Below are 13,299 nucleotides of genomic sequence, written 5' to 3' on the forward strand. Positions count from 1 at the left end.
TGCACTTATTTTCTCACTACCAAAATGATGACAAAAACGATGTTTGGTGGTTTGTTGACAGACAGGCTTTTTTGTCGGTCCTCGGGGGGCATATCGACTTTTGTTTCATATTTATTGACCACGGCCTTCGGCCTTGGTCAATAAATAAGAAACAAAAGACGATATGCTCCCCCTCGGACCGACAAAAAAGCTGGTCTGTCAATAACCCATCAAACATCTTATATTGTTCACATGTATCTTTTTGCTGAACACCACATGAGCTGCAGACCCCGTACATTCCCTTCAATGCTGGGTGCATGTTTGTTTTGTTCGGCGACTACTGATTATTTGACACAATTTGTATCATCATTGAATGCCGGGTGCATGTTTGATGCCCAGTGACTACTTGACACCACTGGTATCTATCCTCAATGGTGAGTGCATGTCTGATTACCACTAATCACTTGACACCACAAGTATATATCCTCTATGCTGGGTGCATGTGTGATGCCTGCCTAAGTATTATTGATTTCAGGCTTTGAACATTGGTGAGTATCCACTGCTTCCGTCTGTCACTGTCAGTGAGTAAACGCGTTTGTGTGTGCGTGTGTTTATGGTGAGTGTATGTGAGCGGGGGGGGGGGGGGGGGGGAGAGAGAGAGAGAGATCCACACACACCGCTTTCTCGCGCGCACAGTGCCACAGTTGTAGCAAAGGTGAACACTCATCTGGATTTCACACTTACGTGGTATCATAAACATTCATACGTTGAACACACAGTGAACTACATGAACGCCTTCAACATTTATTTGCATTTCCTAAGTGTACCGAAGAAGTTAAAAGCAAGCAATCAATAAAAAGACAGCTGACGCAATGACACGGACCGTCTTCCACTATTCATTCTCCCGCCTTTCAGTCACTGAACGATGCGGATGATAGGCAACGTGAAACACTATGATTGCAGGTCGGTAAGAGCCTCAAAACACTGACACTCTGTCACTGACTACAGTTCCATGAGTTTTAAAAACTGACACTCAGCATCTGTACTCGTTTCCACAGACCTGCTTACATCTGATGAAATCCCACAAATTGTAGCAGCCTGTGGTGCGACATATTGACACTTGTTCTGTAATGACGAAACGATGAGCGATGGTTAGGACAGGTACTTTTCGGTGAACATGGGTTACTAAACCTGACATGAACTGATCAAATAATGACACACACGACTTGGGGCGGGGGCAATGTGAATGCTATCTGTAGGGCCGTCCCATATTCCTCCTGCCTGAAGGCTGGGGTAGAGGGGAATGTCTGGGAGCGGGGGTAGGGGTGAGCTATGTCAATGCGGTCAGTAGGGTCGTCCCCTGTTCCTCATCATGCCAGGAGGCGGTTGTCCGGCACCGCGGGGCGGGGCGATGGCGATGTCGAGGTAGTCGCCGATGGTGAACTTCTTGGAGGCGAGGGTGGAGACGTCATCCGCTGTCTTGCGGCCGCTGCACGTGGTGCCGATGTCACGCAGGCGGTATGTGGGGTTGCGGGGGTCGGGGTACACGATGGCGAAGTCAAAGAACGTGCCCTTGCGCCGCGCGTCGGGATTCACCTCCTTCACCAGTGACGTCAGCTCTTTCAGCGTGGCGTCCATCCTGTCGACACAGCATGATATAGAGCTATACTGTGGCGCGCGTACACACACACAAGCCCGCACACACAAGCCCGCACACACACACACACACACACACACACACACACACACACACACACACACCGAGTTGCACTAATCAGGCCAGCGTGGGGGGAAAAACACTTTGCGTGGAAGAGATGACAACGACGTGCAGTTTGTTGTGAATATTTTCCCTAGTGTTACACTTCCGTAGCAATTATAGGGCCTGATGACAGAAAGAGGGCGGAGTGAGACTATCCAATGAGATATCCCAAATGACACCACGTGTCAATCAAAACAGCAATATATATTTATATCTGTATTCTAATTTCTCTTCAACAGCACTATTTGCCGAATGCTGTCAACACAAATTGAAATTACATCGGAACAAAATACGATGCACAATCGCCCAAGGCAAGTTTTCAAAGCCGTAAACTGCTGAACAAAACACCGGTGATTTTTGTGTGCGTGAAGGTTTGGCTGTCGTCATAACTCGACACTGGGAAACAGAAAACGAGAATGTGGAATTGGGCCAAAAACCGCTGGCCTTTATAGGCACGGCCTTTTTGCCTTTAAACCCTTCAAAGGTGATTTTTAAAATTGTCTGACTGACAGTAGGGGAAAGGCTCCTAATATGGACCGGCTCCTAATATGGACCACCTACCGTTCTGACAAACTAACTGCACTAGAGCGCTCAAAACAATTTCATTCGCTGTATTCACCCTCTCTGGATAACTTGCACATGTCAAAACAGTTGCAGATATACAAACCTCAAAACCGTTAGGCTTTTTCTCTTTTTTTCACTTTTGGCAGCGTTCACTCTAAATTTGCCGCCTAAAACGGACTCGTTTCTGTCCACAGCCAAAGCTTTTATCACACAAAAATTGCTATTATTATATGACAGCTCAGACCGTATTTGTTACATTTAAGCAGTGTTGACCCCGATTTTCTACTGCAAACAAAAAATAATAGCAAAATCTCAAAGTAAGTGTGTGAGTCCCCTAATATGGACCACCTTCAACAAATCGAAGAAAATAAAAGCTAAAGGCTATTTTCATTAATTCACAAAGAAGCTTGCTGAAAATAACCTATAACTATCCCTCGAGATTTCCAAAAAAATATAACAAAAAGTCTTCTTTTCGTGGAAGTTAATAATTTCACTTATTTTCACTCTGTTTTTGATAAGCTTCTTTAGTTTCGTGGTGTGCTTCAAATAATGCTCTCATCAACCCGAAACAGATAAATCTAAAGCATATTTTGATTAGTCTGACTTGCACACTAAGTTGAATCATGCTATTTTGAAGTATAGGGGGCTTTTTACAGTGATTCGCGAAGGCCGCTTCACTGGTCCATATTGGGCGCCCAGGCTTCTAATATGGACCATGTGTGACTGTTTCTGAATTTAATTGTTGCTGAATGTCTATCAGAGCTATTTCACTCTAATTATGCCCAACGGTTAACCTAAGAGAGAAGGACTACCAAACACAAAATGAAACTTCTTCGCAAAAAAACAAGCTAGTTATCGGCATGAAACAAAAAGGGGTCCATATTAGGAGCCCTTCCCCTATTTGCGTTCACATGCTGAGAAATAAATAAAACTTGCACGTTTTAGCTGATGTATTTTCAGTGTTGCAGCATGTATGGTCAACCGTCGTCGTAACACCGTGGGAAATGGATTTGAATATTATGAATTTATATTATCGTCCGCCTATTTATTCTTTTGTCTCTCAGAGCACATTCATAAGCTTGTCTTGTTGTGCTCCTTCATTAACCATAAACTAAATTGCTTTGTTAATGTTTCTGAATAAAATATTTTTTAAACCAATGCACACAGTAAGGGATACGTAATCCAAGGGGCGCTGCGACACCAAGACCTGTGAGTCAGTGTGGTAGGTGTTGGTGTGGTGGGTGCTGGCAGCGCCCATCAAAGTGTCCCTTTTCACAGAGACCTGCAGCACACCGTGAGACTATGCCTCCAATAAGGCCCCAAAAAAAATTGTCTGTTTCTGGTAACATGGCTAAAAAAAATAGGGTCGGTAGGTCGGGATTTTTTTATTTTTTTTATTTTTTTTTTAACCCCAAATGTAGACCAATAAAACTAACTTTAAAAATCGCGCAAAGAGACTGGATTCACTATACATAGAGACAAGACACTCAACACATTTACAAATCGTCAGCGGACTTTCGTTTTCACACGTTTTTGTTGTTCATTTTCTCACCCTGTCCTTTACCACCAAAAAAAATTAAAAAAATTTGAGTTTGGAAAAAAAAAGTTTAGGGTCGGCGCCGAAATTTAGGGTCGGTCGGGTGACCAGAAACAGACAATTTTTTTTTTTTGGCCAAACACCACATGCACAATGGATCAGTGCACCAGTGGTTGCATAGTTGCCCCTGCTTTCAGTCGCGCCAAACCTGGGTGCAAACCCATAACTTTTTCCCTGTCATGGCCTCATTTGCATGAGACCCGAAACCTGACACCTCAAGGCATACCCACAACTCCTTTCAGACGTGGCAGAAGGGAAGGGTGGGGTGAGGAGGGGGGATACTCGAATACCTAACAACTTCTCACTCTCTCACTTGACGCCAAACCCATATAGTCCTTCAAAGTACGTTTTTCTTTACCGCGTCTTCTTTCTTTAGCATGTAGTTCGTGCGGTGCCAAGCCCCAACACTGAGAGTGGCGGAAGGGGTCGGGTTACGATTGATGTCAAGCCAATGCTAAGTGAAAGGCGACACTTAATGGAGAGAGGAGCAGGCCGCTTCAAGGCCTCACAGCGACGTCTGCTCCTGGCACCGGTCCTGCTCGGGTTGCTGTCCCTGTCTCTCTGCACTCACCACAGGAACTGCCCCCAGGTACCCACTCTGTACTGTCTGACACACTCATACCCTGCTGCTTCAACTTATGACTAACACCACCCTCTGTCTACCCACCCTTCATTCTCATCACTCACATTTTAATATTCAAACAAAACCACTTGATTCCCACTGACCAGCGCTGCGCGAACCGTCTCAGTCTTCAGGTTTCCATCTCAGTCTTGGTTTCGGCATTAATAGGTAACATGCGCCTTGAGTCGCCTTGTGTGGTGAGATACGTGCGCGATATAAATCCTCGTAAATAAATAACATAAATAAATAAATAAATAAAATAGTGAAGCCTTACCCTTCTCGGTGATGACTGATCCAGGGTTCTCAGTATTGATGTATTAGTTTCAGGCCAACGAATTTAGTAACAACATTTTTTTTTATACAAGAAGAGCAAACGCTCGATCGAGTCACTTTCGCAGTTCTGAATATTATATGAGGCATCAGATGGACAGGAAGAAATTGCTATTCACAACACAATGAGTCACGTTCACATAAAATTTGAGCCCGGTCACTTTTATAGTTTCCGAGAAAAGCCCAACGTTAAGTTGTGTGTTGCCGAACAGAAAAGGCTAGTTATCTCCCTTGTTTTTCTGATAACGTTCGTAAAAGGCTACAGATGTAAATACTTTGATGTAAAGAATAATCCTACAAAGTTTCAATCACATCCGATGAACTTTGTCAAAGATATAAAATGTCTAATTTTTCCTTTGACGCTGACCTGTGACCTTGAAAAAGGTCAAAGGTCAACGAAACCATCGTTAAAGTGTAGAGGTCATTGGAGGTCACGACTAAACAAAATATGAGCCCGATCGCTTTGATAGTTTCCGAGAAAAGTCCAACGTTAAGGTGGTGTCTACGGACGGCCGGCCGGACAGACTAACACTGACCGATTACATAGAGTCACTTTTTCTCAAGTGACTCAAAAATCACTTTACCCAACTTGGTGGTTTTGTGTTGTGTACTGTAATGTGTTGTTTGAGTGTGTAGTGTGCGAGTCACTGACCATGTGTAGATCTGCAACTTGGTGGTGTTTGTGCTGTGTAATGTGTTGTTTGAGTGTGTAGTTTGTGATTCACTGACCATGTGTAGATCTGCAGTTCATTGGTGGGCGTGTTGCCGCGGGCGTACTCCATGAGAGAGTGGTGACGTCCCATACTGCAGAACACGCGCAGCAACAGTGGACATGTCTGCACACACACAAGTGTAACAGTCATACATCATTATCCATGAAAACTGTCTGCACAACACACACACATAACAGTCTGAGTCATAGACTCATACATCATTATCCATGATTACAGTGTCTGCACACACACACACACCAGACCTGGAAACCCCTGTTTTGCATTTGGAGTATTCTCAAACAAACTTGGTGTATTTTCAGAAAAATAAGCGTACTCCACAGGCACAGCATTTGAACATCCATGATTCAAACATGCTTTACACGATCGTTAATTAAGTTTACCAATATATTTAAAATAAATGCTTCTTTCAATGTTTATTGACAAAAACTAATCATGTGTCAAAATACGTGGATCGCCTTCGGGATGCGCTTGTGAAAAAAAGTAGTCAAGGAATTGTTCTTGTCGTATTTTTCCCCACTGACCGTACTGATCATATATGGGTTCCCAGTTCTGACACACACACACACACACACACACACACACACACACACACACACACACACACACACACACACACACACACACACCAGGGGCGGACGAGGGGGGGGGCACAGGGGGCACGTGCCCCCCCCCCCCCCGAAAAAAAAAAAAAAAAAAAAGAAGAAAAAAAAAGATTTTTCTATGCTGATTCTATGACCATTTCTAAGTTCAAATGGCACCAGATGGCATCATTTTGCTTCTTTGGGCAAAAAAAATTTCCGGGGGGGCATGCCCCCGGCCCCCCGGCCCTAGCAAATTCGGGTGCTTCGCGCCCATCACATTCACTTTCGATTCAAAGTGCCCCCCCCCCCTTACAAAGCAACTGATCCGCCCTTGCACACACACACACACGTAATAGTCACACAATTATTATAAATCCACGAATAGTGTCTGCACACACAGGTGACAGTCACACATCATTTATCCATGAATACAATCTCTGATTACACAAACAGGTAGCACCAACAGTCAACACATCATCATCAATGAATACAGTGCCTAAACCACCAAACCACCGCCCCCCCCCCCCCCCCCCCCCCCCCACCTGCAGAAACCTTAATCATAAGTTAAAATTAACACAACTTTGCAAGAAGTATTGCTTCATCGGTCTGGACCAAGGGAGGCAACCGAACCTATGGTTTCCAAGTAGCACAAAATCCAATTACCTCCCCTGTTATGGTTAGTTTGACTTGCTTGGTACATGTACTACAGTTTTAGTACAAGTGTTAAAGAGGCAGCACACAGAGAGCATTGCAAGAGCGCCTGAAACGTTTATGGATCAGTTTATGGATCATGATCTAACCAATCATGTTATCTATAGCCTGTTTGTTGTTGCCAGCAGTGGAGGTGCTTTTTACATTTAGTCAAGTTATGACTAAATGTTTTAACATCGACAGAGAATCAAGAAGAGGGTCGTGGTGTATGTGTGTGTTTCTGTATAGAGCGATTCAGAGATTCTACTGGACCGATCTTCATGAAACTTTACATGAGAGTTCCTGGGTATGATATCCCCAGACTTTTTTGTGATATATGTCTTTGATGACGTCATATCCGGCTTTTTTTGTAAAAGTTGAGGCAGCACTGTCATTCTCTCATTTTTCAACCAAATTAGTTGAAATATTGGTCAAGTAATCTTCAACGAAGCCCGGACTTTGGTATTGCATTTCAGTTTGGAGGCTTAAAAATTATTTAATGAGTTTGCTCGTTAAAGTTGTCATTAAAATCGATTTTTTTGCAAACAGATTTTAAAATGATTGCATCGTATTCTTCATTAAATTCTGAATCTAAAAATATATACATGTCATGTTTACTCTTAAAATGTAATCCCAATTAACGAAAATAGTTTAATTAGTGCTATGATTATAATTTGAGAAATCGATCCAAAAATGATGTCATCTTATTCTTTATCATTGCCCGATTCCAAAAGCATATAGATTGCACTCTGTCCTGCTTAGGCCAAAGAAAAATATATGTTGGTTTAGGGTAACGTGACCAAAAAAGATAGGGTCGGTAATCACATTTTTTTTTATACTTTTTTTAATTTTGTGGATTGTTAAAGGAGGTTACTTCTCTTAGTCTCAGTATGGTTTGCAAAATGTGCCAAAAGTTTTTTGTGTTTTTTTTATAAATGAAAAAAAAGTTTTAGGGTTGGCAGGAGAAAATAGGGTTGTTCGGATTACCCTAAACCAACATATATTTTTATTTGGCCTTACCTGCAATAGGCTATTGCGTTTTTCTGGCTTGTCAGTTTCACTTCGTGTTGCACAAAAAAAGTGAGCGATTTCCTTGTGCCACCGACAAAACTGTTTTGTCTTTTTGAAAAAAATGCAGTGGGTTCAGTTTTATTCTGAGTTCGTCAGTTGACTAAATGTTGTAATTTTGCTATTACGCGATTTGTTTATTTTTATTTTTTAAATCAAAGCAAGATCTTGAGAAATGCTTGAGAAGAAAAGTTGTTTGAGACGATGTGTGTGTGGTATTGTTTAATATTGTGTTTGTGCTATTCAACTTTTTAATGGCGATAGCTGGAAGCATAATTAGTAGCAATGATTTATTAACACTAGCAGTAGCCCCTTAAACTGCTGTGTGGAGCTGAGACCAAAAAACACACATTTTTACACTGTGTGTTACAGCTGAGTAAAAGTCAAAGTTTTGCAGTGCCATTTACGCAACCGATCATCCAATAACTTCTTGTTGCAGACAAGACTTGAAATACCCATGCTCTTGGTTTACTACAGGAGTGAAAACAAATCATAAATGGGATGCCATGCAAAGACTGTCTACACAGTTAAATGTGTCACTGCTTTATATCATCAAGTCTGAAGAGTTACTTTCATTCAAGATCTTGGCGCCCCTATGTAGCTCTGTCACAGTCTGTGTCTTGCTTTCACAGTTTCTACTCTAGAGCATCAAGGTCAGTAACAATTTTCAATTTCCAGACAGATATTAGAACCCTGCTAAAAAAATGCATTCATTTTTGGTAGACTTAGACCCTTTCTGCCTAATTTACAGAGGTTAAAGTTCCTAACTTTAACACACACATATATATATATAGTACATATACACCGAACATTTTTGCATATTGTTTTATTAATTTAGTTCCAAATAGGACACACACAAAAAGAAACAAACATCTAAAAAGCAACCAAAACCTTCAGCACTCTTTTTTTGATTGTCTCACAAACTGCATGATTTGACTAGAAAATGAAATACTGAGATTTTTTTTTTTAAAGTCCGTTTCAACACAGATTGGACAAAGCAGTATGGTCTCTTTGCTGTCAATGTCTAACCAACCAAACAGGGTCAGCCATGAATAATTAAAAGACCGTTTCTGCGAATTTCCTGTCGTGCCGACACCATGTCAAGTACAAAAGTCAAAACCTCTCTTTCCGTGCATGCGTTAGTTTCAGCGGCAACACTGTCATTGGCACTGTCATTTTCAAGAATGACGCTCGCCGTGTTTTCACCTGTTTATGCCGTTGAAAACCCAAAGGTCTTCAGCTTTTTTTGATCTTTGGCAGGCCTTAGTTTTATTTTGGTGGCATAATTCAATGCGCTTCGTCAAAATGTCGCAAACTGAAACCAAAAGCAGACGCAAGACTTATAGTCAGTTGGAGTTGTCTCCCGTACTCCTAATTTTAACTTTTTGCAGACGGGTGTACCCATTCGGCTCATATCGCAAACGGTTCGGAATTCCCGAAAACGCAAGATCAGCACGGCACAACTTCAGTGCACCTGTAGGCGATAGGCTCGCTTTTCGGTCGCTTTTCGAAAATGTGTATCTTGAACGGAAAATATGGAATATCAGTTATCACGCTGTCCGAAGGAATGAAGTTCTTATCGGACAATGACAGCGCTCAGTTCAAAAAGATAGGACATCTGACCGCCATGCGGCTAAGTAAATCTGACATTTGAGCCTTTCAATCGGTCTATGTCCGATGCGTAACGACATCCCTGCCTAAGTAGTGATGTCCCTTAATTGGTTGACAACTTAGCCATTCCCGCCTCATTTTTGTCGATCAAACAACCAAATTAATTAATCATGCTTAAAGGCATATGTACTCGATGACTATACACGCTAATTGCTTTACCAACAGCTGGAGACATGCTAAATTAAGTTCCCTGCAAAATATTGTGGTCTAGGACCCCTTCAATGTTGAGATATGTTAATTTTCATTTTGATCTGGATCGTCCTATTTATAGATTTGGCAACACATGTAACGTTGATGCAAGGGAGCTAACACCGCGGCTTTGTTGACATCCTCACTTTTTCAGAGGCTAGAACAAGCTGTAATGCATGTATTATGGTCCGCGCATGGTGACATATCGTCATTATATGGTCTTATGGTGCGTTTGACATCGATTATGGGCAAACTACACTTTGTAAACACGGGAGCGCGTACATATGCCTTTAAGTTTGTAGCTCAATCCGTCAATTAATTTCACGACAAATGTTCTTTGGCTTGATTACATTTACAGGGATCCGGCCCGCTTATCAAAAATAAGTAAAAAATGCCACTGGATTGTGAGCTATGAATTGAAGTTTGAACACACTAAAGTTCAAGATTCTGATTACCCTAATTAATTTGATCATTTGATTGATAAAACTGATGAGAAAATGCATCTGTAATATCAACGTAGTTAAGTTCCCATCTTCGAAAAAATGGCTGTTCCCATTTTTTTTTCTTTTTCTATTTTAAGTAAAAGCCATGTAATTGTAAATCATAAAGAAAGGCATCTGTTCAGTTCATTCTTGATGCTTACAATACATTCCAGTGGATTGTGAGCTATGAATTTACAACGCTAAAGTTCAACATTACCGCAAAGGCTGAAAAGCCTAATAGTAATAAGCTGCTTATGTTATGTTATTAGACTCGAGGGGTACACATTTTGTGACATTGATTAATCATTGTGATTGTGGTGCACGCGCCGCTCTGCTTTTAATTATACCCGGCCCTCGGTTATGGAGGTCTCCCTATTGACGTCATCACTTCGTGCGCACCGGGGCTTGGAGGGCAAGAAGCCACCGCGCCGCTTAGCGAAAACATGGAAGCGTGGTGCCGATCGCGAAGTTTCGCTGCGGCGATTCCGTATTTGCGTCGACGATTTGGCTAAATTTCATTCAAGATGGTGAATACTTGTTGCATAATCGGTTGCACAAGCCGAAGCAACAAAGAAAATGCTCTTGCATTTTTCAGAATTCCGAAAGTCGACGCTGGAGGAAGACACCGAGATTTACTCAACAGCAGTATTAATTTTGCTAATGATTGAAACACCGATTCACTCGCTTTTTGACTGAAATGTGCAGTTTGAAACAAGATTCAACACTGCTTATGTTAATGCCATAGCTTTTTGACTCAAGTGTGTGCCTTATTCAATGCTGGTTAGCATGTCTGTATAGTTTATTGACAAGTGTGTGATTTAAAACAGAAACAAAACTGTTTATGTGGATGCCAAACCTGAAACACAGTATTGATTTGACTTGTGTACAGTATCTGTATGACTTGTGCTGGCTGGCATGAGTGTAGTTCCTTTTTTTGCTTCCTGGCTCAAGTGTGTATAATTCAAAGCATTTTCAAGACTCAACACTATTCCTTATTTGATTTTGAGATCTGATGCCAAGTGTGTGTGTGTACAGTTCTTTTCTTTTTTTTCACTTTTTTGTCAGTTTTTATATGTAAACAGTTACCGTTCATTGATTGGAAACACTAATTCACTCATTGTCAGACATGTGATTTTTGACTGAAGTGTGCAATTTGAAACAGATTCAACACTGCATATGTTGATGCCATAGCTTTTTGACTGAAGTGTGCAATTTGAAACAGATTCAACACTGCTTATGTTGATGCCATAGCTTTTTGACTCCAAGTGTGTGCCTTAATCAGTGCTGGTTAGCATGTCTGTACAGTTTATGCTTTTTTTTATTGAAGCATGTGATTTTTAGTAAGAACTAATAAATACATTGTTGTTGCAGTAACGTTTTTGTTCTTAAGACTTTTTTTTTTAAGCTTGCGTGTGTCTTATCTGAGACATTTCTTAATTGTGAAGAATCTGGTGAGTGATTGTCAGAATGAGTGTGTATCTGTGTAATGGCTCCTTTGTTTAGTCAACAAAGTTAATATGTTGAGCCCAGCTGTCCCAAACGGAAAAATATGTGTCTGGTTTGTCTCAAAACAGTAACGTTTCACAAAATTGAACAAAACTGTTGAAAACACACCTACTGGAGCTAACAAAGGCAGAGATTAGGTACAAATCAAAAGTAATGTGTTAAATATCACACTCACACCAGCTTCACATTCACAGAGTGACAGATTGGTAAAAATTAAAATACATATAATGTGTTCAACGCTTTATTTAACTGAACTGTCATTGTCAACATATATATAAAAATTAAAAACAAAAAACACGTAACACTGAATTCAGGGAAATTTTTAGTTACTGTCTTCAGCAGCACTAAAGTAAAAAGAAATAGAAAAAATAAAAAAGAAGAACAAAAAACACACACACACATTACACATTTACAGGTTCACAATAAATGTTCTAAGGTAATATCAAAGTAAGCACTAAAGCAGACACCAGACTTGATCCCAAAAAGGAAAAAAGAATCGCTTCTCCAAACGTGACATACAAAGTTAGAAATACCATTTCTCGAATAACAATGAAATGAAAACTCACACACACTGAAGCAGAAATAATAGGTAATCTAAAACTAAAGAGCTTCACACATAAACATACAAAGTTAGAAATAGAACTACAAGTTCTTGAATAATAACAAAATGAAAACTCATGCACACACACTGAAGCAGAAATTATATGTAGTCTGAAACTAAAGAGCTTCGGTCAATTTCTCCAAGTATCGCACTTTAGCAACGTCACTCAATGATGTAATGTACTTCTCTTTTGGCTGGTCGACCGTTTTTGTTCCTGATTTTGACATTATTCAATTAAAACACTCCCGAATCATCGAGCGGCGCACTGACGCTACTAGCCGTTCCGCTTCTTGCCCTCCAACCCATTTCTGCGTATCACGTGACACCGCTCCGAAGTACGCAAAAGGGAGACCTCCATACCAGTAATACCAGTACATGTAAAAAGCAAGCAAAGTTTGTCTGAATGAAAATTTTATAAAACATGTCATCAAAATGATTAAAATTGGTAAGAACCTTTTCTCGGTCGATGGGCTTCTCAATTTCCCGGCTGTTGTCTTCAACAACTGACTCAATGGTAGCCATTTTTGCAATCGAAAGCTGCTAAGAGTTATTTCCCCTTTAAAGCCCCCTTGAAGTCGAGCGAAAAGGGATTGTTAGCATCTGTCTGAACGAGATGTGTAATTGGCTAAAACTCAAAATTGCGATTATAGGCTTAGCATGAACATTTCCAGTCATCAACGGGCAAGAGTAAAAATAATTGAAATAAAAGAGCACGGTTGCTGAAACAGTTCTGCTCAGTTTGAAACCTTCATCCAAGATCATAAGAACAGCGTAACATTTCCAGCCTCTTTTTGAGGTTTGTTAGTGACGGTCCGACTAAACTACGCGCCAGCACGCGCTAGCACGCGCTAGCACGCGCCAGCACGCGCTACCTTTAACCATAGCACTTATATACTTTATTTTTATATTTCTAGTTAGTTCATCGT

The 13,299-nt window shown here is 41.0% G+C and overlaps 1 protein-coding gene across 1 annotated transcript; it reads right to left on the minus strand.

Annotated features, from left to right (window-relative positions):
* Nucleotides 1-769: 769 nt before the first annotated feature.
* On the minus strand, nucleotides 770-12,963 carry LOC138961598 (histone deacetylase complex subunit SAP18-like). Its single transcript, XM_070333257.1, has 3 exons — nucleotides 12,827-12,963; nucleotides 5,581-5,687; nucleotides 770-1,618 (listed from the first exon to the last, which is right to left on the minus strand). Exons 1-3 carry the CDS (start codon nucleotides 12,893-12,895, stop codon nucleotides 1,324-1,326), a joined length of 471 nt encoding a protein of 156 aa, XP_070189358.1. The 5' UTR covers nucleotides 12,896-12,963; the 3' UTR covers nucleotides 770-1,323.
* Nucleotides 12,964-13,299: the final 336 nt, after the last annotated feature.

The sequence above is a fragment of the Littorina saxatilis genome, linkage group LG3, assembly GCF_037325665.1.
Source record: "Littorina saxatilis isolate snail1 linkage group LG3, US_GU_Lsax_2.0, whole genome shotgun sequence".
In the NCBI taxonomy this organism is placed as follows: Eukaryota; Metazoa; Mollusca; class Gastropoda; order Littorinimorpha; family Littorinidae; genus Littorina; species Littorina saxatilis.

Excerpts from the sequence above, each read along its gene's own strand:
- LOC138961598 (XM_070333257.1), bottom strand. The coding sequence starts at position 12,895 with ATGGCTACCATTGAGTCAGTTGTTGAAGACAACAGCCGGGAAATTGAG. Across the intron at positions 5,688-12,826 it reads AGCCCATCGACCGAGAAAAG|ACATGTCCACTGTTGCTGCG; the intron begins GTTCTTACCAAT and ends GTGTGTGTGCAG. Across the intron at positions 1,619-5,580 it reads GAACTGCAGATCTACACATG|GATGGACGCCACGCTGAAAG; the intron begins GTCAGTGAATCA and ends CTGTGTCGACAG.